Source organism: Dermacentor albipictus, chromosome 3 (assembly GCF_038994185.2).
Source record: "Dermacentor albipictus isolate Rhodes 1998 colony chromosome 3, USDA_Dalb.pri_finalv2, whole genome shotgun sequence".
NCBI lineage: Eukaryota > Metazoa > Arthropoda > Arachnida > Ixodida > Ixodidae > Dermacentor > Dermacentor albipictus.
Window position 1 is genome coordinate 107762733 of NC_091823.1, and position 26642 is coordinate 107789374.

A 26642-nucleotide genomic window follows, 5' to 3' on the forward strand; every position below is an offset into this window, starting at 1 on the left:
ATCCAGACACATGTAGCTGTCGACTCTCTCAGAGCGCACATTCGCCATCTGTCAAGGATCCCCGACCACCATTTGGCCTCCCTACCAGCCGAGAGACCTCAAGCGACCTTTTCACGAATGATTAACGCTCATCAAGAGTACATACCAGCAAGTTTTACACCGGCGGCGAAGCCTTCCTCCCCCCTGTGGTGCCTGCGACAGCCTCAAGTGAATTTTGATATTCCTGGAATTACAAAAAAGTCCAATCATCCATCGCCGGCTCTGAAGCAACTTACACTCCTATTACTGCACCAGACGTATCATGACCGCATACACATATATACCGATGGTTCAACCTCACCTACCAGCTCAACTGCCGCATTCGTCGTTCCAGCCAAGAACGTTACAGTTAAATTCAAACTGTCGCACACGACTACATCTACATCGGCAGAACTTGCAGCTCTCCATGCCGCTATGATGTACATCACCGAAGAGCCAACAGAGAAGTGGGTCGTATTTTGTGATTCCAAGGCAGCCCTTCATAGCATCAAGTCCGCGTTACGTCACAGAACTTACGAGCAAATGACATCTGAAATCAGGGAACTGCACCACCATGCTCTGGAAAGAGGACACCACATTGTATTTCAGTGGATTCCTGCTCACTGTGGCATCGTCGGCAACAACCTAGCTGACAAGGCTGCCCGGTGTGCCCACGAAGATACAAAGACGCGTCCAACACCTTTGGCGAGGTCGGACGCTGCCAGAGAACTTCGCCTACTTGCGCGCAAGAAGTCCCAAGATCTCTGGACATCAAGTGGCTTCAATTGCAGATTACGTCAACTGGACCCCACGCTACGGCTACAACTGCCACCTAGCCTTTCCCGCGGCGAAGCAACCTTGTTGTGTCGCTTGTGGTTGGGAGTGGCGTTCACGAACGCATACTCCTACCGTATGGGAATGGCCGAGAGCCCGATGTGCGACTCCTGTGGGTGCGAGGAGTCCATCGAGCACGTATTGTGTACCTGCCCTCGCTACGATGTCTACCGCCTCCCTCTGCGGGCAACTTTACACAGACTAGACTCGAGACCATTCACCGAGTCAAAGATACTCGGACCGTGGCCACAACCGTCACTGGCTCGAAAAGCGATTCGTGCACTAGTGCGGTACTTAAAGTGCACGGGCTTAAGAGACCGCTTATAGTGTCATTGTGTAAGGTGTCCCTCCCACATGTACTCAGTGCTGACTCTCTCCCTTTCTTCCTCTTTCTATTCCCCTTTCCCCCACCCCCAGTGTAGGGTAGCAAACCGGATGCTGTTCTGGTTGACCTCCCTGCCTTCCCTACCCTTGCTTTCTCTCTTCTCTTCTCTCTTCTGTACGTTGTAATATAGCATTCTAAAAGACACGCTTCTCGTCCACTTTGTTCTCCCGTGTCCCGCGCTGGCAGTATACTCGAAACTTCTAACAAGAAGACCATATCAATACGCGCTATTCATAATGCAGGATCGTAGGCCCACGGCAGGCGCACTTGCTGTAGAATTTTTCAGCTTTCTGCTCAGCCTCGCACGCCTCTCACGGTTAGCCTGTTTTGTGGAAATAAATATTATTATTATATTATTAATGTTATTAGATATTATAGTTTCTTCACTGTAATTTATAGCAATCATTCAGATTTCTTAAGCTAGTCATGCATTTAACCTGTATTAGGTCAACATTGTTATGACATGCTTATGGGAGTCATTTCAAACTAGATTGCTCAGCCAGAGAAAGTACAAGTGCAAGCTTCAATGTTTATTCCAATTTCGTATTCCTAAACAGATTATATTGGCAGAATTTTATGCCTACTTGCATTTCCTGCAATTCAATGTTCAGAGCTGGAAAAACTGATTCCTTTTCTTGCTGCCGAAAGGCTGCTCCAATGTCGATAGCAAGCTATAATTACTCATTTCGAAAGTGTTAAGCAATTACTATATGTCTAAGCATATCAATGCGTTTTTGTTCCACGAACAGAAATAAGTTTTCTCTCTACCTCTCATTGACAGCCATGGAATGAAACCGTTCACTTTCATAAGTATCAGGATGCAAACATTCTGGAGATTGTCCTGAGCATTTGTCTGCATCCTATAGTGTGCATGTTTGTATTAAGTTCTCGTGTTACAATCGCAGTGATCTACACATATTGTTATATTGCAACAAACTAATTTATTTCACTTTGTTTTCAAATCTACCATGTGGCCATGCAGTAATACCATGGCCCATGCATTAATAAGCAAAAAAGAAAACTGCAGATTCAGTGTAGGTGTTGGAATCTATGCAAAGTGAGGTTTCTGTCAAGTGGTCAGTTAAATGCTGTTAAAGTAACTCCGATATATACAATTTGTCTTATTTTCAACAATCCAACATGTCATCTTTTGCAAGGTTTGCTTATGCACCGCATAGGTCACAACCTTAATGTCATGTAATCTTTATGCATTACACTGTTCACAAACCATACCGAAACGCAAATGGCAGTTAATGTAGATGCACGCTGCGAGACATCAACACAGTGACGTTTGTTGAGCAAGGAATGGTGCGAGGTGTATGCAGATGAATGAATGACGTGCTTATGTACTTATTTATTTATATACCTCGCAGGCTGCAAGGTTGGAGTATTATGAAAGGGGGAATAAAAAAGTTATTACAAAAGGAAGAAGGGCACAACATTAAGAAAAAAACCAGCAAAAAAAGCAGTACCAATACATTGCACCAACTAGCCCAACGTGTTTTACTGGCACAACATTATACAATACTTGACAAACAATAACAGAAAAAGTTACTGCCCATGCACCCTGTACAGACGGTAAACCAGCGAAGCTGAAATGTGCAGCCCCAGTGTTTATCACTGGGTTAATTCCAATGGTTTATTCAAGTCTTTCTATATTATTGGTTATGTCTGTGTTTCTTAATGAGGTTATGCACATGTTTGGCTAGGGTTTATCACATTGTTTATTTGGAATGCCACACATTGCACTTTGCAAGATCACCATCATAAAAAGTGCAATGAGTGGTTCATTGTGTTAATCCAGCGGGTCCATCAAAGTCTTTCTGAATTCTGTTATGCACTTGTGTTTTGTAATGCGTTAATCATAATGTTTATGACTCAGTTGTGCACTGTAGTTACGAAGTGACACACCGGGGCTGCACATTTCATTTAATTAAATACAGGGACACATTTTCGAACCTATTGGGAAGTCTGAAAGAGACTGCTGCACGCGTGCTCTGCTACTAGAGAGAAACGACGTCACTATCGGTCTAGCCAATGGCCCACCACACCTTTGCTGTGAGATAATAATGACATCATGATCTTGTCTTAACCCCATCCCCCTCTGTGTCCCTTCCCTGCAATAATACGCAGATAAATGTATGTTTGAAATGCATAAGCATTTCTATGTCTACCCAACAATAAATGTCTCCGTCCATCATGCAAGACGAATGCAATGGCTCACACCTCCTTAAACAATGGCTCATACCCCTACACTAGGGTTTCTGGGATTGGACCATGAGTGTTTCACGTAGGCATATACAGCTTCACTGTAAAAAGAATGAACACCTTTCTGCTAGAGACCGAGACAGTCATGAGGTGTATTAACAAATGAAAGTTTATTTAACATGCCGAGTAAATGCTGTTTGATAAGCAATAAATCGAATTTACACAAAAAGCAGAAGCAAGATCTGATGTGTGTCAATACAGATCCCAACAGGAAACGCATCCATCTCTGAAAGTGTAATAGCGACCATGCTGACACAAGATTCTCCCAGTGTATTTGCATCTACAGCATCCATAATTTCTCTAGGCAGCCGATCTCCACGGAATGCTAGCTTCTTCCTCTACGATGCACTCTCCACATCTGAATGTGCATTGTAGAGGAAGAAGCTAGCATTCTGTGCAGATCGGCTGCCTAGAGAAGTTACGGCAGCTGTAGATCTAAAAATGCTGGATTAATCTTGTCAGCACAGCCTCCGTTAGAAATGGATGCATTTCCTGTCAGGAAACGCACATTAATTTTTGCTTCTCCTTTTTGTGTATGTTCAGTCTATTGCTGGTCAGCGAGCATTTACTCAGTGTGTACATTAAACTTTTGGTTGTTAAATCATATCGGTTTTCTTGTTTGTCCTATGTGTTCTCTGGTGCCATTTGCAGCCAGGCTATTCGTTTTTTTTTTTTTAGACTGCAACAAGTCACTTTAATGGCCCTCATGATACCTTACAAAATTTTTTATTTGGCCAATGTAGCAAGAATGTACAGTGTGAAGCAGTAAGAACAGGGTATGCTAACTTCTAATTAAAAGGTCTATTGTGAAAATGCAGTGATCTATAAAGGTTACCACGAAGTAGTACAGCAATAAAACCTGATAAAGACTAGTGCTTGATGAAACCAAACATAAAAGCAGGAAAGGGAGAAAATACATATAGATATACAAGTCCAGGTAAAAAAACATTGTGATCACCAAGTGTGCATGTGGCTACCTTCCAGGAAACTCATTTTTTTTTCCCAATGGCATGGAACTGGAAGAATGTGTTTGCATAAGCAAGCGGTCAGTCTGTCTATTGGAATAACAACAGTGTTTCCTGAAAGGTGCTGGCATGCAGGACTGGCAATTGTAATGATTTTTTCCTGCACTTGGAATTTTTCTCTATTTTCTTTCTGTAGCATTTTTATTTATGTTTGGCTGCATCAAGCACCAATTTTTATCTATCCTTCAAAGATGTCTTTCTTTTTGTGAGGAAAACTCGGGGAAGGCAGGAGATGGAAATTCAAGATGATGAGCAACATGAGAACAAGGTGAAAGTAGGAGCCAACGTTTCCACATGTGGACCTTGAAGAAGACAAGTCCACTTGTCGAAATGTTGGCTCCTGCTTTCACCTTGTTCTCGTCTTGCTCATCGTCCTTTTTTTCTGGTAATTTATATGAGTCGCCACATTTTTACAAATGAACCTCAGTTGAAAGTTAGTCCTCATCCATATCTAGTGTCATCCTGTTGATACTGCTTCACGCTGTGCACTCTTGCAACATTTGTGTGTGCGCGCACACACAGGCATGGATTTGGATGTGAAATCGGGCCCTGGGGCAGAGGTATTATTCTTCTGTGCAGCCTCGTGAATTCATTAACTATATTGCAACAGAAATGTGATGGACAGGAACGAAATGAATACACAGAGCGCTTCGTACTTGTCTGTTGTCTATCTGTTGCACTTTAGTTAATAATGAATACACACAAACTCATCTAGTTTTCAGTTATTATGTCGGGCTTATAAGCCTGCTTGTGTCCTGGAATATCTGCATGGCTACGTATCCTGTAATTTTATTTCTGGCCATGTGCTTGCAAGTCGCGTGTCAATCACCTGATTTTCCTGATAATCTTGTGTGATGTGCAGGCACAGACAGTTTCTGGTGAATCCATGCAGGGTGTTGTGCAGGGTGTAATCTGCACTACAAGTGCTGCTTTGATTGCTTTCAGTTCAGCTTTTCTAGGTATAGGATGACCTGGAATGGTACTCACTTATATGGGGTTTAGTTTATGTAGTGTCGTACTACTGTTACACTGCTATTGCCAGATCAGTGTACTATATGTGCCTTATGTTTGCTTGCATCTTCATGATTAGCAACCTCCTCTGTGTGTTTTGCAGTTGCATATAGTCTTCTGGCCTAATTGTTTGCCCCCATATTCCACGGTATGGGCCTGTTGTGTTTCAAGTTCAGGTACTCCCGACGTTGTGTTTCTGAAGGGAGAGGTAGTCGTCTTTGCATCTCATATGCTAGCTGGCATAGTATCTTGGGACGAGGTTCTGAGCTCTTGAGACAAAGAATTTGTGCTGCAGGCTGCAACTCTACTCCGTCTAGGTGCTTGTTCGTTACTTTCTCATAGAGGTCTTCAAGCATGGTACAGCTGGAAAGACCTGTTATTACTACCCGATGCCTGTATTCAATGAGTTGTCTTTTTGTGTACTGCTGGTAATTCATACCGTACGATACCTTGGACACAAGCACAGCATCTGCGATTTTCTATAGTATCCACTCGTCCACCCCCATTATTTCGAGATTATTCTTTTCACCAGGTGTGGAAGTTGCGTCCAGGCACTGCATAATTGTTTCACCCACGTGCTGGCTCTGCCGTCATGGGCTTACACTAGCTGAGGATTTGTGGATGTTGACTTGCGGGCATATTTGTCCAGCTATGAGGATCACAATGTGCAATCTGGGGTAGTTCTTGATTCTAGTCTTTTTTTTTCCGACGTTGATATGAGCCGACTTATCAGAAAGCGAGAGGCCAGACTGGCCAAGAAAGTCTGCAGTGTTGTCGAGGGCTTGTTGCATCATTCTTGATTTCTGTATAAGGTAGCTTTCCCATGGACTGTAATACACCATAGGCTGTAGTGTTTCTTGTAGTATGCCTGTGTTGTTGGTGCATGTGGGTCAAATGTACCTCCAACTCTCACCTGGAATTTTCTGTCTTTCAGAAAGTTACTGTTTAAGTGCTCTACCAGAAATGCTTTTGCTCATCGTTCCTCTTATTAGAGCAGCATGAGGTACTGCTGTTAAAAGCCTTTTCACTCTCTTCATTCTTTCATAAGCGGTATTACACAATGTCCTGCAATAAAGTTTCTGCTGCTTATGGCCCACTCATATTTGCCAGAAGGGACAACTCTAGAAAAAGGTTTTCTTTGTGCTATGTGTGCGACGTAGTATAAGCATTCATGCCTTTTGTACATCTGTAGAACCAGCTTCCTGACAGAGTACTTGCTATACCTGATCATGCTTATTTGTGCAGTGCTGTTGAACAATACATATCGATGCAATGAATATTTACACATTCGAATTATCACGAAAGATGGTTGTTTTAAAATTCTGCCCTTTGCTTTCTATTGGTGTTAGATTTTGCATAAGCATGCCCCCCTATGCAATAGTATTTTGAAGTGTAAGGGTTCAATAAAAGGTGATGAACTAAATCTAAGTGCAAGAGCTTTTTTTCTCACCTACGACTCCCATCGAAATGCGACTTCCATGGCTGGCAAATCAACCCCTCGCCTTGTGTTAGCAGCAGAATGCTATAGCCACAGTGGCAGGTGAACAAATTGAAGAACAATATTTCTGTCTATAATTTTCTTTCTTGCCTGTATGTAAGTAAAGTTTGGTATAAGTTTGTCATTGCAAAAAAGCCCAGTTTATGGTCTTTTATTGAATAAGCCACATATTGTGTATAGTTGAAATGCAGAAATTTGTTCTGAAATCCTCGGGTGATATATGTTCTTGCAAGTGGCATGGTATTTCATTACTTATAAAGATAATAATCGCAGCGGATATCGTTATATGGATTTACACACTAATATATGTGATCACAAACTTATTAGAAACATGTAAGGCATGAATGTTTCTGCACACTTGATCCGCTGTGAATGTACAAGAACTGCTTGTACTGGCTGACTTCACTGCACAGTTTTGATTTACTTTTCTTCAGCGTGTCGTTTTATACTGTTTTATCCCCATAAGAACAGGCCGTTTGCCTGCTTTTCGCATTGTTGCACGAGTTCTACATAATTGTGCTGGAGGGTACGTTGTCACTTTGCCAATATAGCAAGCAATTTAATTAATCTGCTAGCTGTACAGTTAATTACCTTGCAGAGCAAGTGTTCATACAGATGCAGTAAGGATACAAAGTCCGCAACATAGTCTATGTTTACTGGTTTCTGTGCAAGAAAAAAAAAAATCTCCAGAGAAGCGGTGCAACTTAACGTGCATGTAATATTTTATTCAAGCCACGGATTTAATGCTACCGTAGCAAATTCATTACGATAGCCTACACTTTTGCTCTGTCAAATTTAATAAGAGGCAAGATAAGCTTTGAAGATGCATAGGGAAATTCATGCTTGAAAACCGACAAGAAAATGCAACTGAACGGTACCGCGTTCAGCGCAACGTAGAAACTTCGGGTACTTTGCTGTCTTGTCATTTGCCCTTGCCGAGGTTGAAATAATTCAAGCTGCTCCGTAAGCGCGATTTCTGCATGCTACTCAACAAAAGAAAATTGTGACGACCTCGTCGTCTGCTGGGGATCGAACACCTCCTAGGACTGACAACTCGCAAAGGCGGACGAAGCAAACGTGAAAATGCACTTCATTTGCTGTGTAGTGTGTCAACAAACGCATAGCAATAGGAGAATGCAATCTGTACAAGTTTTTTATTCTCCCTTAATTCGCGCACGTACCTAATTCGACGATCCACGTCTCCGCGATTGCACTGCTCGTGCGAGACGCCATCAAAACAAACCGGCGAAATAGCTCCGTTGACAGCTCTCCGCGCAATTTCGACGGAAAATCGCAGCGATCGGTGCGACGGTGCGACTGTGCGACCAACCGGTTGGTCGCAGCCGAAAATCGGGGGGTCGGCACTGCGACTGCGATTTTCATCGCAAACGACGGAAATCGCACTTCCGGTGCGACGAAAATCGCATCATGTGAAACAGGCTTTTTTCTTCGCGCGCAATGCATTGTGGTGCCAGAGTTCCGCCGACTTCAACGCGTGAATGGCTCAAGGAGCCATATCGGCGCCGGGCCCGTCGGGGCGCGTCGGAAGCCGCCGGTTACGTTGGCTGCGCGCGCGCGCGCGCTCGCGCGGACGTTACGTCGGACTATAAACGGCGCTTTAAATGTCGCGCTCGAAAAGAAGCACGAAGCGGAACGCATCATCGAGACATACAGATGTCGCCAGAAGTGAGTGAGGCAGGTGGCCAACAGCAAAGCGGATGTTAGGAGAAAGCCGATTTTAAATGTGCCTGAGAATGCACACAACTCCTGCATGATAAACGAAAAAAAATAGGTGATATTAATGTACAATATCCTACAGGTCGGAACCGAGCATCAGGGATGTCGTTTCCTTTCTGGTGATTTACACAATAACGAGCAGCTCGTGCAAATCTTAACTGAAAATTTCGGATCATTCTTCGTATTTACACTTTCCCTAAATCATCGAAGCACGACCGCTTGAAAAACCGTATTCCTGCGTTAGAGCTCTAAACTGGGCTAGTTAATGGCCACCCGGCAACGTGTACATAGCGTTGTGCTTTAGTGTCATTTGCCTTTATTGTACAGTACGACTGCAAAAAAAAATCATTTGATAGTTAGCGCATCTGTCATATTCGTACGAGTGTTCCCATTGTGCGCACTGTTTCTATTTGGCCAGCCTGATACACCATTATTTTTGTCAAAGATATATTGTGGAATGTCTCAGACACGAGAGAGAGAGAGAGGGACTCAAATGAGAGAAAGGGAGGGAGGTTAACTAGAGTTAAAGACTCCGATTTCCTACCCTGCACTAGGGCGAGGGAAAGGGAAAGTAAAGAGGGAGCGACATGGGTACGCACGCCGCACAACCGAGCAAATACGGGCGATTAGAAAGCGTACGGGCAGTCCAGCTCCACTCAAGAGTTCGAGAAAATAAATGTATAATCAACGCTTCATAGAGTTACTCAACACAAGTGGCCTTCAGCCATTTGACGAGAGAGAGAACGGTCTCGAAAAACGAGTGCACGCTTCCTTGCCTAAGCATTGCTCCCTCCGCTTCCCTCGCCCGTCCCACTGTGTGCCAACAAGAGCGTTATCTTCTGCATATCACACAGCGCTAGAGTAAAGAGAAAGTTACCGCGCCAATAGTGCCATTGAACCGGCACACTTTCCTTGTACTGCAAACATCGTTGCGGCATTCCGCTGCTCGCATCAGCCCGGCTTAGTGTGCAATTTAAGCGAAGGCTTCGTATCCTGGGACCGGTTCTAGGGACATCATAACACCAGAGTGTTGTTCGCATAAGGCGTGTGAGCAGTGTGGTGGGTAACAGTACCTTGCAAGCCACGATGGTGAAAGTGTCCGAGATTCGAAATCAACAACTGGTAAGCGTGATATTCTTTATTTCTTCGCGAACCGGCATCTCTTTAGCAAATTGAACGAGTGATGTTAGATATACCGATGCATAGCTGATTATTAAAGTGATTAAGCTTCAACATAACGCTAAATTGTCCATTATTTATGCTGTCCATTTCTCCAGTGCGCCGTCGTGTTGCTTGCGAGAATGCTTAGCTAACTCTGCCTAAGCAGATTTTGTCTTTAGAGTGGCATGAACACAGCGCAGCATCTCCAGTGTGGACTATCATTAAACAAGAATAAAAGATGTTCGTTTTCGTTTATTTTCTGTAGTCCCCAGCTAGTTCATTCTGTGACCAAACATTTAACCGGCCCAAGCATAATAACGAAAATAGTATTGCTTGAGAACAAATATGAACACAGAAATACTTAACGGCGTGGTACTCAAATATTCCCTCCACCACAATATGTCGCCGCCAACTGCTCTCCAGTAGAGTCACGACCACTACGTCTAACGCAATTTTCATCCCCTAAGTATCTCTAAAAGGTTGAAAAAAAATTGAAAACTTTGAAGTGTTAAACGTTTGGCTATTTCAGAAGATGCAACGATGGAAACGGCGGTCACTGATAAGTGAATTGTGAAGTCGTTAACACAATTAGGCACATCCGTTCGCCTAGGTGCATGTGTCAGTAGCCGGAAAACATAACAGCCCTTTCGGGAATGCTTTCAAGGTGTTAGATTCCCTCTGTGCTGATTCAATCAAGGTAACGCAGCGCAGTTTCTGTCAGACTTTGAAGCAGACGTGAGCTAATAAAGTATTTTTGCTGTATCATAAAAAAGATTCTCAATGTAATCATATCATCTGCAAGAGCGTATTAACCATGATTCTTTTGCTTTGAGTATTTTGAAGGAATAAACCATAGCAACTACAAACGCTTGTTCGGAATTCATGATCGGTATTGTGTAAGCGTTTCTTTGGTTTCATTGTTGTTATTTCATTGTTCGCGGACAGCCGAACGCAGTGATAACGTGGGCAGAGCGTCACTCTGACTTCGGCCGAAGCCTGAGAAGGACTAGCATTAAAACAGAATCACTGTGCATCGTTACGACCCTTTTCTTATTTAAGGCTGTTCCTTCACTTGGCCACACCCGATAACGATAGCCATCACAACGAGATTATAACTTTGGTGATCGACCGTTGAACACAGCACTTATCAAAGAGAAGGTCCGCAAATGCCAGGACCCCTGGTTTAAATAGAAAGCCGATCCCTGCGATGTTACACATTTTTTTACATCCGGTTTTGCTGATTGATCGTTCCCAGTAAGAGCAGTGGCATGTTTAAGTGCGAGCGAAAAATGAAGAGCAAGAATAACTGAAGATGACAGGAATCGTAAGAAAATGCTCTGCCAGCCGAGATTCGCCGCAAGGTGAAAGCATTATACAAGCACTAAACCTTTTATTCTGCCATGTAACGACGTGTACTAAAGCCCCCCCCCCCCTCATCCCACCCACATCTCTAATATTTATTCTTTTTATTTCTTATGCTGTGCTACAACCTGCTGGACTACCCTAGGCTAAGCAGAATGCCACAATCACTAAAACTGAAGCACCGCTGGATCTCAAAGAAGTGGCGAGGCTTGAACTCGGTGAAACACCTGAAACCAAAGCAGACTCATTGTTACGGCTACGCCAACTGTTAGCAGGTACATTTCTCTTTTCTATCTTTACTGTTAGAAATGCGTCATTGAGGTGTGTCTGATGCCCAACGTAAGGTGTTCGGTATGATGGTGGTGAGACCCCAACGGTCCCCTTCAAGGCATTCAAACTCAGAAGACATTCATAAAGCAGCGTACTGCAGGTAAAGTAGTGCTGCACATATTATTTAGGGCATATACCTCGCGATTCGCTGTCTCAGTGGCATGGCAACTTGTGTGTTAAAATCGATAAGCAAAAAAAAATTGTGCACTTTAGTGTGCTCTGGGAGCTTCCCCGGCTTCCGATGACCGGTGTTTAGTTCTTCAAACACAGGGCTGGTTCGTAAAATACCACGTTAACACTTTTCATTCAAAGTATCATAGCGCTTAAAAACGCGTTAATAAAGCGAGCACTACACACTACGGTGTTACTCACTTCATTCAGTCACCGTCACCGTCCACGTTGTGCGCCTTCTGTATCTCCTTTCTCACCGGTTCTCTATTTCAACGTGTCAGTATCCCCTGCTAAGGTGGTGGGGGAGGGGGCGGGCAACCAATGTGGCTCTCGTTTTTTGTACGACGCATCTCGGTACAACAGCAGCGACTATAGGTTGCGCAAGGTCGAAGTGACTAGCCAAGCATTTTAGGGTGTGAGCCCATCGCCGATGTCTGCCAGCCAATAAAGAGTCTCTTGGCAATCGCGTCAACGTTCTTGCAAGTACCGCGGTCATCCCTGCTAGGAGGAATGAAAACAGTGGAAGTTAAAGACTTGTGCTGCTCAGCAGTTCAGCAGTATTCCTGTACTCTAGCACGAACGGAGCCATAAAGCATCATGGAAACCACACAGGTGATATGAACCACATCCGGTTAAAATTGTTCAATCTAGCTTTCGGCTAACGGTACCAAATATAGCTGTCGAGATATGGCAATTTAGAACAGGAGACCTTTTTCGACACAGCATTATATATTGGCAGTTCGCTTTCGATTCGTGTTATGATAAGGCAATAAGTTCAAATATTTGCCCTAAATAATGTTGTCATAATCATCAGTCTAATATTATATAAAGCGATCTCCAATTACTTTTCTGTGGCGCTAGCTGATTCCAAATTGCGCCCGCAAATTTTCTAATTTAATCACCCCACCTTACTTTCTGCCGGCCTCGACTGCGATTTTCTTTCATTTCCACCTAATGATCCACCGATTATCCACCCTACGCATCCATCAGCTGTCAAGCTATTTTTCCGCTCTTGATATCAGCTAGAACATCGGCTCTGTTAACACGTTAGTGTATTAACGTGTGTTATATATTGCCCTGTTAACTCAATATGTATATGTATGTAAATACCTCCATTTCTACAGGCAGTTTCGTAACAATCACCAAGCTGAAGGCAACGATACCCAAAACACAGCAAAATAGGCAAATGCATCATATAGGACTGCTTTCATTTGCTTGAGAAAGTACTTCCATCAAAAAATTTGTTAAATTATGAAGTTCTGTTGTCAGCCTGGTGATAATGCTAGCCTCGGAATTCCAAGCAATTCTGCGGAGCTTAAGAAATCGCTGCCTCCTCTTGTGTAAATACAAATGCACATTAGAATTTGCAACCGAGTATTTATTTCGCAAGTTTCTGTTTTTATTGTTTCCATTAAGTATTGACAACTGATTAAAACAAATATTCGGTACTTATTTCCGATTACGTGCGATTTCTTTCCTGTACGTCAGCACATGGCTTCCCGCTTTCAGATGAAACTTCATGCAAACTAATACTTTGTAATTCAATTCCAAAGCCTTCGTTTTATTCTTCAGATTTTCTGTGAAGGCGTTGTATGAATTGCTTGGCAGTCACAAGTTTTAAAAATGCGAAGAATTTTAAGTCACATATTTTTTTCTTATGTTAAACCATGCACTCTCGTATAGCAAGTTTAACTCGTGCCCGTCTGGAGAGTGCTTTAGCGTATTGTGAGTAGAAGACTGAGTAGAAGAATGATAGGTGTAACGTTAAGGGATAAGAAAAGAGCAGATTGGGTGAGGGAACAAACGCGAGTTAATGACAGCTTAGTTGAAATCAAGAAAAAGAAATGGACATGGGCAGTACATGTAATGAGGAGGGAAGATAACCGATGGTCATTAAGGGTTGCGGACTGGATTCCAAGGGAAGGGAAGCGTAGCAGGGGACGGCAGAAAGTTAGGTGGGCGGATGAGATTAAGAAATTTGCAGGGACGGCATGGCCACAATTAGTACATGACCGGGGTTGTTGGAGAAATATCGGAGAGGCCTTTGCCCTGCAGTGGGCGTAACCAGGCTGATGATGATGATGATGAGTAGAAGACATGAATCTTATATTTCAGTCAAAGCTAATACTTTTATTTATTTCTTTAGAAAAACCTCACAGGCTTACGAAGAGGCATAGCGTGAGGGGAGGCATATAGCACAGTTTATCACAAGATGCAATCAGTAAAAAGATATCGATGCATAAAGGGATTGAAATATTGCCATAATTCATATGCATTGGCATATGGCAATATGCTTAGGATGGCTTTAGCAATGCATTAAGAGATGTTGGTCTGCATCTTAGTTCAGATCAGCTAGCTGAAAACAAAACCACGAAACACGTGGATAAAAAGTGCAATCAAAGGAGCTTACGCTGAGTGTGCTCATATTTTCAGGGGAGCCATCATTGAAGATTCCTTCGAGCGATAACTTTCTGGTAATGTTTCTGCGAGCCCGAAAATACCGAGTAGAAGAGGCCTTCGAAATGGTGAAAAAATACTTCCGCGCGCGGCGTGATGTACCGGAGTTCTTTGATGAACTTGTCCCCGAAAATGTTCCCTTCAGAACAATTTGCCACGACCACAAACTCCTGATGATATCGCCTGAACCAGGCATGTATGGAAGGAGCATCGGAGTCTTCAAAATAGGTGAGTTCCCTTAGTAACTATAGCCTCTCCTGCAAGCAATACCTCCGTACTGCAGACAAAGATAACCAGCGGGTGGAGATAAGCCTCGCTTGTGTGCAAGTTTCAAGTCTTTTTTTTTTATTGCCGGTACCGTGAGAGGGAAAGACGTTATAGCACGAGACACTTTGTGTCCGATACTACTAAAGCGCAACAATGTTTCTTTCTATTTCAAATCTATTACTCCATTTAAGACAAATACATTACTACACGAGAAAGGTGCAGTTGGAAGTCCCGAAGTAATGACTCCCAGGCGAACGTCCCAAGTAAAAGTAGTCTAGGGATAAGTGCATTAGTCAGCAGGCAAGGGCCGATTACCAATGTATCAATACAAAAATTACACAATATGCACAAAAAAAATTGCAGTAACAGACAATAATTTCAGGTTGGCTAAATGAACGAAACATAAAAAATTGCCCAAAGATACAAACCTACAAATTATCTAAGATAGTGGGTAAATGTGGCTTGAAGCTCTTTAATATATCTTTTTCTGTGTAATAAACAGCATAAATGACAATTCGTCAATAATGGCATGGCTTGCGTCAGCAGCTTCTGTTTTCATGACACCAAGGGGCTACCCTTTTTCGGGAGGAGCGTGACCGATAAAAGAATAGCTATCCCATTTATTGTCATTCATTTCGTGAGGTTTTCCAAGAAGCCTGTTTAAGGGCGCTGCTTTCAGGGGGGGGGGGGGGGGGGTCGTCCCGGGTTGGCACGTAATCACATGCCATTATTAATATTTTGCTGGTTTTCGTTCTCAGCTCGTAACATTAAGCGAGCAAATTGTTTCCTCCTGGAAACCTCCTTAAATGATATCTTCCGAAAAAAGACATTAATTAACAAGTGGGATAAATAACGTTATTGTCCGAATTGAATGTCATCACAAAAAAAGAGGAAGTGGCGTCTTATCAACTCAATTGTGAACAATATCTTCTTGGTTTTATTCACCTAAAATTATTCATATTTCTTACTCGGTTCACGCTAGCTGGGACACCGTTTAAGCTTAAACGGAAGAAAGTTTTGTTTCTGAATGCAGTGACCCACAAGATAGGTGATCTAAGCTTACCATATTGTCACAAACTGTGATGAATATATGAGTTGTACTATCATATCTTTGTATCAAAACAGCTGAATTTTTTTAGAGCACATGATCAGTGGCGACTGATTCTGTACCTTTAGATTTTCTATATTTGCGGTTTTATGTAGTGTTAGCGCTTGCATTGTTGCATGCCTCATATATTTTAATATGTACGCGTATGTACGTTGTTCTTGCGGCTGGCGTGTAGCGGGCGTTTGTCTCGTGATTTGTTTTGAGTGTTTCAATGAGAAACAGCCCTTATGGGATATGTGCTAGTGTAACCAAACCATCGCACTACAGCTCCGCCTCTGTCCACGCTGTTAGATGGAGAAATACCTTATCTCCAACGTAATAACAAAAAAATCTGCATCAGTGCTCCCAAAGTAACTCCATGAAGAAGGTTATATCGGCGCACTTTCATCTCCTGAGGTTCACGGGTCGACAAAAGGAACTTCCAAACGCTTCGTGCTGCACCTGAATCATGTGCATTCTACGTTCTGTGGGCTTCTCGCCTTTACCTTCCACTTTTTGACCGCCTCCCGTCCCTTCCAGATGGAGGGTAGCTGACAACTACTACCATTCTTTCTTTCGTGACGCCCTCACCTGTGCAGTAATGTTTTCAATCTTTGAAAGTGCTGGCATGGAAGTTTCTTCTCGATTCTGTGTAGAGTTTTTGGTCTGACCACCAAGCAAGGCAGCACGTGATTATGTTATGGTACAACGAGAACCTATATACACGTTGTACAATGTGCGCGTGTGCGTGCGTGCTTGTGTGGGTATGTGCATGTGTGTGCCAAACTTTTCCTGAAGGAACCTTCAGTATTCAGAAGAATTTCATCGTGCCGTTCTAGTGCAAGTGCGATCCATGTCAGAACAATTTCCACTCTCCCTCCAGGTGCTTGGAACCCCGACATCTGCAGCCTTTTGGACTACACCAGAGCATGGCTTCTGTTGACGGGCAGCTGGCTCCTTGAAGATGTTCCATCAATATGCGGGGTCGAGAGCGTAATGGACATGAAGGGACTAAATATCCGCCATCTGACGCAGTTCACACCAGCGTACCTGATGAAATTGGCTAACATTACGCAGGTGCAGAGAGACACCTCTTTTCTCATAACACAATATGTCCTTATAGTTAGCAAAGTGGTTGAATACTTTCCGGCATTTTGCTTCTTACTGTTATCACATTTCAACGCTGACTTTTCAAGCAACCAATAGTTTCACAGTGCAAAAGCGAATAGGAAGTGTCTATGAGCACTTGTGTTTCTCCTATTTTTCTATGAAAGGGCAACGTTATTCATACTTAATTTTAACCCAACAAGATGCTTTGAAATGGCGAGCCCTTAGAATCAAGTAAAACAACAAATTTATTATGACTACGTATTCGTTTTATCCTTGGCTAAAGAAAAGAAATATATAAAGTTCTAGAAAGATATAGAGGCGGTTCAGTAATGTGAAAATTTACAGATACCACGGCCATATTGAAGGCAACGCACAATTTTTAGCAAATGATAGCGCTTCATCACCCTAAAAAACGTTAGTTATTAATTTGCAGACTTGTGTTCCTTTCTTTCACGTAGTCTTCACGTTTCTCCGCATTCGCTTTTTGTACCAAGCGGGCCGCAGAAAAATACCCGTCCGATAGCACTCCCTTCCAACTTTGTTGAGGTAGTGAGCAATGCTGCACACGTTGCATTTGTTGGCTCCCGACGTTTCTTCGATTTTGCTGTAATAAGAGGTGAGTGTTAGAAGCCCTTCCTTGTTGGAAGCGCCGTAGGTTCTGCAGTGTTTCAACGTATAAAGCAACACTTAAATTTCGGCAAACGTAAGCTTTCGATCCCCAGAACTGCACTGTGCCCTATTTAAAGCGGCCTCGCTATTTTGTCGCTTGTTAATCGCGTATCCTCTCAAATGAGTGATCGGTGGTCCCCAGGTTGGATTCAGTAGCAGCTGTCCGAGCGCGACCATTGCGAGGCTGATGTTCAACGCTTGTCTATCCATCTTTAACATGCATCATCCATCTTCGTACACTGTTCGAGCTCATTCACGCGTCGCCATTCCCTAGTTGCAGCCTCTTATCAGCTTCTTCAGCTGAAGTGTGCTCTTTCACCAGAAATTGTATCACCGCACATTGACGAACCGAGACATCACTTGCTGTGAGTTGGCTCCACATGCTGGTGGCTAGATTATGTAACCTTTTGATACGAAATAGTCATCCATGATTGCAGAAAACAATGAAGCCACGTAGCACCAAATCAACAGTTGGTGAGAGGCACCCTTTATTACTTGATCAACACCCACAATTCTGCATTTGTGAGGATTTACTCACAGGTGATCCTGATTATAAAAAGCAACCTTACAGAAGAATAAAAATGGGTTGCAGTGCATGCGACAGGCATCAATAAATCCAAACTGGGTGCTTACCACTGTCGTTGAAAAGAAATGTGTGCAAACATGGCATTCTATCAGTGCTGACATAGGGGGCATCAAATTGGTGGTTAACATAGAGCCCCAAGATCAAGTTAAGGAGTGCACGAAAAGCGATAGAACGAAAAATGTTCGGCGTAAGTTAAGAAACCAGAAAAGAGCAGTGGGGCCCGGATCAGAGAGTGAACGAGAATAGATGAAATTTCAGTTGACATTGAAAGAAAGAAATTGAACTGGCCAGGCCATGAAATGCGCAGGGCTGATCACCGGTGTGCAATTAGAATTACAGAAAGGGCGCTAAGGAAACGGAAGTGCAGACGAGTATGGCAGAAAATTAGGTGAAGTGACGAAATTAGGAAATTTCCATGAGCAAGTTGGAATCATCTAGCGCAAGACAAGCATAAACGGAGATCGCTAGCAAGAGCCTTCGTCCCGCAGTGGACATAAAGATAGATGGTTCATGATGAAAATGATGGCTTGAAATCAAACGATCAAGTTGAACACCCCAAATAAGAAACGAACTATGATAAACGCCACATTGAGTGGCTCCCGACTAACTTGGAACACCTCGAGTTTTTTTAACGTCTACCAAAACAGAAGGGAACGAGAACTTTTGCCTTCCTTCCTCGTCAGAGTGACCTCGTTCTCTGGAGCAAAGCGCCATATTCACTCAGCCATTTTGGCGGGTTTCGCAATTGCGTAATTTAAGCCAGTTATTTCTCAAGTCATGCATAGGCTTAGCAGAAATCTTGACACGAGCGCCATTCGAACTTGCGGTGAAACACAGCTCTTGCAATGCATTTCCAAAAAAAAAAATCGGGCCCGTTGGATAGTTTTAAGGAATTTCGGCTCCTCCTATTTAGAGCAGTTGGTATAGCTATGTATATTTCTGTAAGGTATACATTGATCGCGCGGCTGACATAATAGCAAGCACTAAACCTTTCTTTCTAAGTAATAGTGGTCGCTTGTGCAAATATGCGCGAGTGATGTCATGAGGAAACGATATAATAGGTCCACTAACAAACACGCACCCACTATAGGCTAGTAATATTTCACTTATGTGACGTCACATCTCTTGCATTTAAACTTTAGATTCGGGCGCTAAATTTATTCATGAAGCTGACATTTCACAGTGAACTTCAATTGGCACTATTATGTTTTTATCGGAGCCTATAACACACGAGAAGGTCTCACTCAAAACGCACTCACTTGTCTCCTTGAATAAAAGAAGAAGCAATCCAACTTAACACTTTTTTTTTGTAAAGCCATAAGCGTTGGTGGTGTACTCAAGACTTCGACAAAGATGTAGCAAATGCAGTCCTGAGAGATTAATCTGATGGCTTCACGCCACCGGCAGTTGAAGCTCAGGGTGTCCGATCTAAAACCACCTGCATTTAATTTAAATATTGCTTGTTTCCTTGCTATGTAAGCTATTTATAAAGCTCCATTTCTGTGAACAATGTGTACTATGTTATTTTCATGAAATTGCTCCTGTTCATGGCATGCGCCAGCGCTGTTCCAAAAGAGCGACTCCCTATGGCGATTTAAATAGGCATGTGCTCGGGACTGATAACTTGTTTATAAAAAAATGAAAGATCAAAGAATAACGATAGCTTAGACCGCGGTAAAAAGCTTTGAAATAATGTACACACAATGGAAAATTGCACCCTTGAGGGTGTTTTTTTGTGTCTACAACTCACCGTGTTAAACCCGCAGAAAATGGTGTTTATAATGAGCTAGTATGCCAATTTGAAAAGCTGATTTTTGCACCCTTTCCCCCAAAGCGTCTTTTTTCCGAAATTAGCACTACGTTTCCTTTTTGCCGCGATAGCTTTTAGCATATCACCAATCTAGTCTTTCAGACGTCCACCGAAGTAATCTCGAACTGTTTTGCGAAGCATTTGCAAATAGAAAATAAAGCAATAAAGACAGACACGCACCCTGGGCTCGAACTGTGGGTTGACACACTGTCTGTCGGAACCTTTCGACCAAACCTTTCTTTTTTTTCGTTACTGAGTGTTTTTCATATACATATGTGCACACACCGTCAAAGCAAGGGTTCACAAGAGTGCGCCAAAAGCTATGGAAAACGTATAAGTGTTGTCGTAATCGTGTTAAAATCCTCTAAGTGCTGTCGAAGGTTCCACCCTCGACAGTCATTACAGAGTGCATTCTTGCGCTTTTAGCATCTCCAAGTAGGTGTTTATTTTTTCTATGACGAACGCCCGCGCAGGTCGTGCATGTGGGTCACGGTGGCTTCCAGCCATACATGAGTGACACCAGCTATGAAGGCGAATGAGCATTATTCAGTTAAAAGGCACCTCATCTTCATTTTCGATTTCTAGATGTCTAGTGTCGTGAGGATCTAGCGGGAATTCCTTTTTAAGCTTCCTCTCCAAAAAAAAAAATATCAGTAATATGCATCTTTCCAACAATGTAAGAGAACATGGTCTATTGTTTCTGGTAGCTTGCAGGCTACTCTGCCGACGCAACTACCGTGAATATTGAAGCATGTTAGCGTGCAGTAGGGCCTTTAACTGCTCTGGTAAGCTGACGCCACATTCATTTGTGCTTCAGTTTAAGTATGTAATAGCAAAAGGGTAAAAGAATTTAGGCGAAGCTAGCAGTAAGATGCGAGAGGTAGGAAGGGGAGAAGAGGACAAAATAGTTGTCTTTTCACTACTACAATAAATCTATTGAGGATCATGATGACGACCTAGGCGTGCCCCAGCCAGAATAATAGTTGTGTTATCAGGGGTAGAAGATCACCCCGCACGCACCTGGGGGTGTTTACTCTAACCGATACTACATGAAGCAGTGCAAGACTTACTGCGCACAATATTGCTCTGGCTCCGATGTTACACGAGGAAAAACATGTGCCGTAAGAACTATGATTGGCTTACGCGTTATGATTCACTGGCGATTTCCAGTTGATGTATGAAACAACACCAAGCTGAAACTTCTTGAACAAAGCGAATGGCAAAAAGCGACAGGCAGCCTGGGAAATAAAAGAAAAAGTTCTGCCTTGCTGCTTTATCACAGGGGTCGTCACGTAGATAAGTAGGAGGTTGACATCCATTGTCTACTTTGACCATACGACAAGCTCGAACAATGACTTGGAACAAACCGCTGCGATATATACACTTGTGGCTTTTTACTTGCTGGAAATCTTGACGTGCCCGAGCACCCTTAAATACTGGAAGGTGCACGTGTCCCACTAAACACCCATTCTCTACTCTGAAATTCTTAGCAGAAGACCCTATAGTTCGTCAGCAGAACACTCTAAAGGTGTTCTGCTAACGAAAGCACCCGTATTAGAAATTTTCAAAAAAAAGTTAGGGCGCGTAAAGGGCATCTCGACATCTAATTCACCCTGAAGGATGTCATTTTCGAAGTGCGCAGATTCAGAGGAGCCACCGTGCAAAATTGGGCGTTTGCAATACTATTGGAAGCATCACGAAAAACTCCCAGAAATAGTTGTTTCTGACATTGAAGCTGAAAAAAAAAAACACCGCCAATACTGTTTGGCGAATGTGACTTAATTTAGACCTAACGTTCGGCTTCTCGCCATAATCTTCAAGAATGCAACGACGCATCAGTGCAAGCTCGGAGGCCCCTTTGCCTACTCGCCGGTGTGACGCGCTTGGTTTGATTGGCCTCTGTGGTTCTCCAGGCGTTGAGGTGCGACCCGGCCCGAACGCCCAGTGCCTGTGGCTTGCTGCGACTTACGTCACCGTGCCACCCCAAGGTGCACGCATTCGCTGATCAGGTGCTCCTTTAAGGGCTTCTAACAAAAAAAAGAGAATTAAGAGCTCCGTGGCTCTGCCAAGATTGTTTCAGTGGCATTATACTGGTGATTTATACCAAATTTAACCTAAGTGAAAATGTTGTTGTTGTTGGCCTATAAATGCGCTACGTCTTCATATGGATGGGGGATTTTTTTTAATGATCTGAGAGCTAATGTGTGTTATCTTCAGTCGCAACCCTTCATTGAAAATCGCTCGATAATAACCCCGCGAATATAGATGCATTATTCGCACGTAATGGACAACAAATTTCGTGACACCAGCATTATTTCTCGTTTAATGCGCTTTGTAGTGATCCTTTTTTTTCAAATCGGTACTAAATAAAACTGATCATTTTGTGAACTAAATTTCTGCAGGACTGCTGGCCCGCACGGATAAAGGCCGTCTACATAATAAACCACCCCAAGATCTTCGAAGTCCTCTTTGCAGCGATAAGGCCGCTCCTGCGCAGCAAGCTGCTAAACAGAGTGAGTGTACTATGTCTATTCCTCCAGCTACGTGAATTGTCCCGTGCAGGTTCATGTCAATACGCGCGTATGTGTCTGAGACTCGTCACAAGCTCCGTCACAAGTTCGTCACAAGCTCGTCATAAGCTCATCACAAGTTCGTCACAAGCTCTTCACAAGTTGAGCATTTCGAGGGCGTTGAAATGTCCGCAAAGGTTTAGCCGTTCATCGAGAGTAAGCTGACAGGTTTTCTCAAATTCGGTCAATATCAGCTGCATGTACATAGTTCTTGGGTCAACTGTGCAATATGTAAAGTCATCAGTAAAAAAAAAAGACACGCTTCTCTCGGACATCGTACCCGCGCTACACCACCAGTACTGCTGCCGATTATTATTATTATTTCTAGTGACATAACCATTCAGACCGGGCGACGACAAATATTTACGTAAGCCGCTTGAGCTAATCAAATTTGACTATATCTATAAGAACTTTCGTTGCGCATTCAGCGCCATCTTGAAACGTTAATGCATGCGCCCCCTCCTCCTCTTCTTCACACTGCACTTGTGATTAAATCGCTCAGCATCGTCATAAGGCTGAAAAAGGACAATCTATGGGGTTTTACGTGGCTGAACCACTTTCTGATTATGAGGCACGCCGTAGTGGAGGACTCCAGAAATTTCGACCACCTGCGGTTCTTTAACGTGCACCTAAATCTAAGTAGACGGGTGTTTTTGGATTTCGCTCCATTCTAAATGCGGCCGCCGTGGCCGGGATTCAATCCCGCGACCTCGTCCTTAGCAGCCCAACACCATCACCACTAAGCAACCATAGCGGGTATAATGCTGAAGCCAGCTAAGCTGCCGCAGAAGAATACTGAGCCATAAAGAAAAGGCTCTCTCAAGGCAGCAGTTAAAAACTATATAATGAAGACCAGTCTGTGACAGAGACAGAGAACTTATTTGAAGAAATTAAGCCGGAGAGGTCGGCCTGAGTTCATACACTCTAGCCTGTCGTTCTGCACAGCGGAAGAGTGAACGGAGACGAAAAGGCGTGATGAGGGATGATGATGAGATAGAGGGATGCACAAAGGTGAAGGAAAGTCCATTATTATGATTACCAAAGTCCAAAAATGTCATCCAGAAAAGTCACCCGGCGTTCAGAACTTGCTGTCTATGACGTTCTGAATGAGACGTACGGAAAAATCTGTGAACAAAAATCGTTTGTTGCACCCTCACACTGGCGCAGAATGCACAGAACTAGAGTAATGATCAAGTTTCCTCAGAAGTTTCAGGCTTGGTCCTTGGAGCCTTATTTGCGATACCGCCGCGGTACTACGTACTTGAGCGTAGTTCGAACATTATTTGTTTATCGACTGACACACTTGGCATCATTCATCCACTTTACAGTGATATCAAGAAGAGGCGGAAATTACGTGCACGATAAATCCCTTTGACCAAGTACCTATAAAAGGACAGCGCAGTTTTTACGCCTTGCTGCGACAGCGATAATATGGACACTTGAGAATTTTGAGACGCCCAATAGCTGCCAGGGCACTGTATCTGCTACCCAGTCGCCACCACGTGATCATAAAGCACCATCTGAGGAAAATCAATGCAACGCTACACCTTGCTATCGCTTTCAATGATTCTGTTGCGAAACGGTCCAACTTTTTTTTAATTACTTAGTTTAGGAGGAGTTCTAATTGCGATATGAAAAATGATCAGTATACGACGTCATGTCTGCTTAGCAATACCTATGCCACTTTCGAGATACTCTTAAAGTTATTTACCATAGCTATTGGCATTTCCATGTCACATTTTCTCAAAACCATCCCTCGAGCTGTTAACAACAGCTAACTCCAGAACGGCAGCAAATTTTGGCAGATATTGAAAGTGAAAGTTTATTTCTTTTCGACGAAATGAGGGAGCCTAGACAGAAGGCAAGGTGCTGGTCAAATGTTGAGGCCAGATATATCGAAAGTGATGCTATAGCCTTAGGATTTACGGCAGGAGTACGCGAATTTAGTAAGGTATGGCTACAGTGTCGCATGAGGAAGTACGCCCTGAAAGGAATACTTTAAAAAGTTTTTAGCGAACGTTTTTATTTATATAGACACGCGATTTCTGATAGGCTTAATTTCCGCCTGTTCCAGAAATCTGAGTAGAGCAGCTCTATATGTCACGCGCAAGTTTTGTACCTTTCTCAAATAGAAGCAAAAAAAAGTAAAGCAGGTGACGTTCTCAAAAATTTAGATATAGTGTCATCTAGAGAAACACTTATGCTAGATGAAGCCACAACAGAGAGGTGACGCCTTGTACTGAATGTTGCTGCTGCAACTTTTTTCATCCCTAGGTCCACTTCGTTGGCGACGAAGCTTCTGGGTTTTGGGACCACTTTCCTGGCGACCTTGTACCAACGGAACTTGGCGGCAGGCGTGAGCACTTCGATTATGATCGCCAAGAGAAGTTGGTGCGCAGCAGAACCGGCTTCTTCGAAAGCTTGTGTGCCTGCGGATACAAAAAGAACAAAGCCTGATGAGAGAGTGATAATTTAGTGCCAAACATTCAACGGAGATTCAATCATTCCCATAAATATCCCTCAAGTAACCCGACAGGTTCAATGCTCTGGCTGAAAATCTGTTCACAGAAAACTGCGCCAGTGGGCCTCCGTCTCTTGCACCAGATAAGAAGATCGTGGAATTACATAACGCACTTACACCTTGAGAACAGTATGGCTAATTCACACATGGCTTCTCAACACTTATGTGTTTTGCAGAACTGCATCCTTCTGATTGTGTTATCATCAGTGTACCCGCACCAATGCTCCTTCTCATCTCATTCTCACGAACCTTTTTTTTCTTTTTTCTTTCTTTGTTTTTGTGCCATCCCTAATAAGTGAGACGTGTATGAATGACTCATGAAGAGAGCTTTGGTGTTTCGTCAATATACATTGCAAATGGCTAATATATATTACACGCGGTTTTTCAGCAATCTTTACACATAGTCAAATGGAAGTCTTGCATATAACTTCAGACTAGCTATTCAAATTCATGATGATGTCAATCGTTAGTTTGACTTGTGAAACTTGCTAATGTACACGATCGATGATTTCTGCCAGGTCAGCTTACAGGCCGTTTATTTCGTTTTTCGAACAAACAAATTTTAATGTGAGAAATTTTATCGAGGTAGAGGTAATAAATGCACTGAACTCATTTATAGACCAAACCATTGCGATATTTGAAGAAAACATGGACTTGCAAATGTACCGCTCCGACAGCTCGCTTCATTTTCACTAGTGCTACGGTTCGCTGTGTGCGGCGATGAATGGAGCGGATGTCAAGCGCCTGATAAACGGCGGGCCTCATCGTCCCGCTCGTCAACGTGAAAAGACTTGTCCGTCGGGTGTGTGCGACGGCATTATGCACCAGTCAAAACCCTACTCTCCTCTATCCTCCCTTCATCACATCTACGCCAGAGAATGGTGTTTCTCTGTATTCCTCTGTGGGGTTTGACCAGTGTGCTGACAGGGCCCTCTACCAGGAAGCAAGAGAGAATGAGGTTGCCCGGGTGGTTTAGGGTATAAGAAGGCCAGCGAGACTCCACGAACACGTCTTCTCTGCCCTTGAGTGCAGGAACATGCACGCTGAACGTTTCTGTACTTCTTGTCTTAGAGTGCACCGCTCACCCGTAACGATGTATTAAACTTCTATTATTGTTTTTACATCACCTTGTCCTCCCTGCCGAACCCTCTCTGACGGTCAATCGGGTTCGAGTTCCAAGCAGACGCTGTTGAAGGTCGCCGAAACCCCATCGCTGTAACTGGTGGCAGCCTTAACACTAGATAAGAAGTATGGTTCTTCTGACTGATGGATTGCTAAGCGGTGTTGCTGCCAAAAATATATCAGGTGCCTTCTTGGGCTCGCGGTCCCATCAACAATCACGTGTTTTATTTTGCCGACATTTCTCGTTGCTTCAAAGCAACAGTTATGGTACATTCGAAATGTCGATCTCGAGGGCTCAGAATGCTTAGCCGGCGCATGCTGAATTCGGCTGCTCGAAACCTAGTGCCTCTAACGCATTCGTGTGGTGCTTTCAGAGCACCGCGCTTCAGCTCAGAGCTCTCGAGGACTCTCTCAGATTCGGCCTGGCAGCCGAGATAGTCGACTTCCCGTCACTTGCTCCTGGAGGTTTCGTAAATGTTATAGTGTCTGCTGGGGCTGTGGCAGGTGGGTGGCATTACGGCTGCGCGCTGTGGCAACACCGCCTAGAACCATCTTTCAGGCAGGCGCGTCACGTGACATGGCCGGTACAGTCATCCGCGGTACACCACGGCCGGTACAGTCATTCGCGCGCATTAATTCAGCT

At 43.5% G+C, this 26642-nt stretch overlaps 1 protein-coding gene across 3 annotated transcripts in view; it reads left to right on the forward strand.

Moving 5' to 3' along the window:
* The window catches only part of LOC135904883 (retinaldehyde-binding protein 1-like), a 54746-nt gene extending 28748 nt beyond the window's left edge, over positions 1-25998 (forward strand). For all 3 annotated transcript variants that reach the window (XM_070535915.1, XM_065435872.2, XM_065435873.1), the window contains 5 exons: positions 11445-11574; positions 14234-14485; positions 16495-16688; positions 22189-22299; positions 24631-25998. In XM_070535915.1, the coding sequence (XP_070392016.1) occupies positions 11445-11574; positions 14234-14485; positions 16495-16688; positions 22189-22299; positions 24631-24813 (870 nt within the window). In that variant the 3' untranslated portion in view covers positions 24814-25998. The remainder of the gene's footprint in view (positions 1-11444; positions 11575-14233; positions 14486-16494; positions 16689-22188; positions 22300-24630) is intronic.
* Positions 25999-26642: the final 644 nt, after the last annotated feature.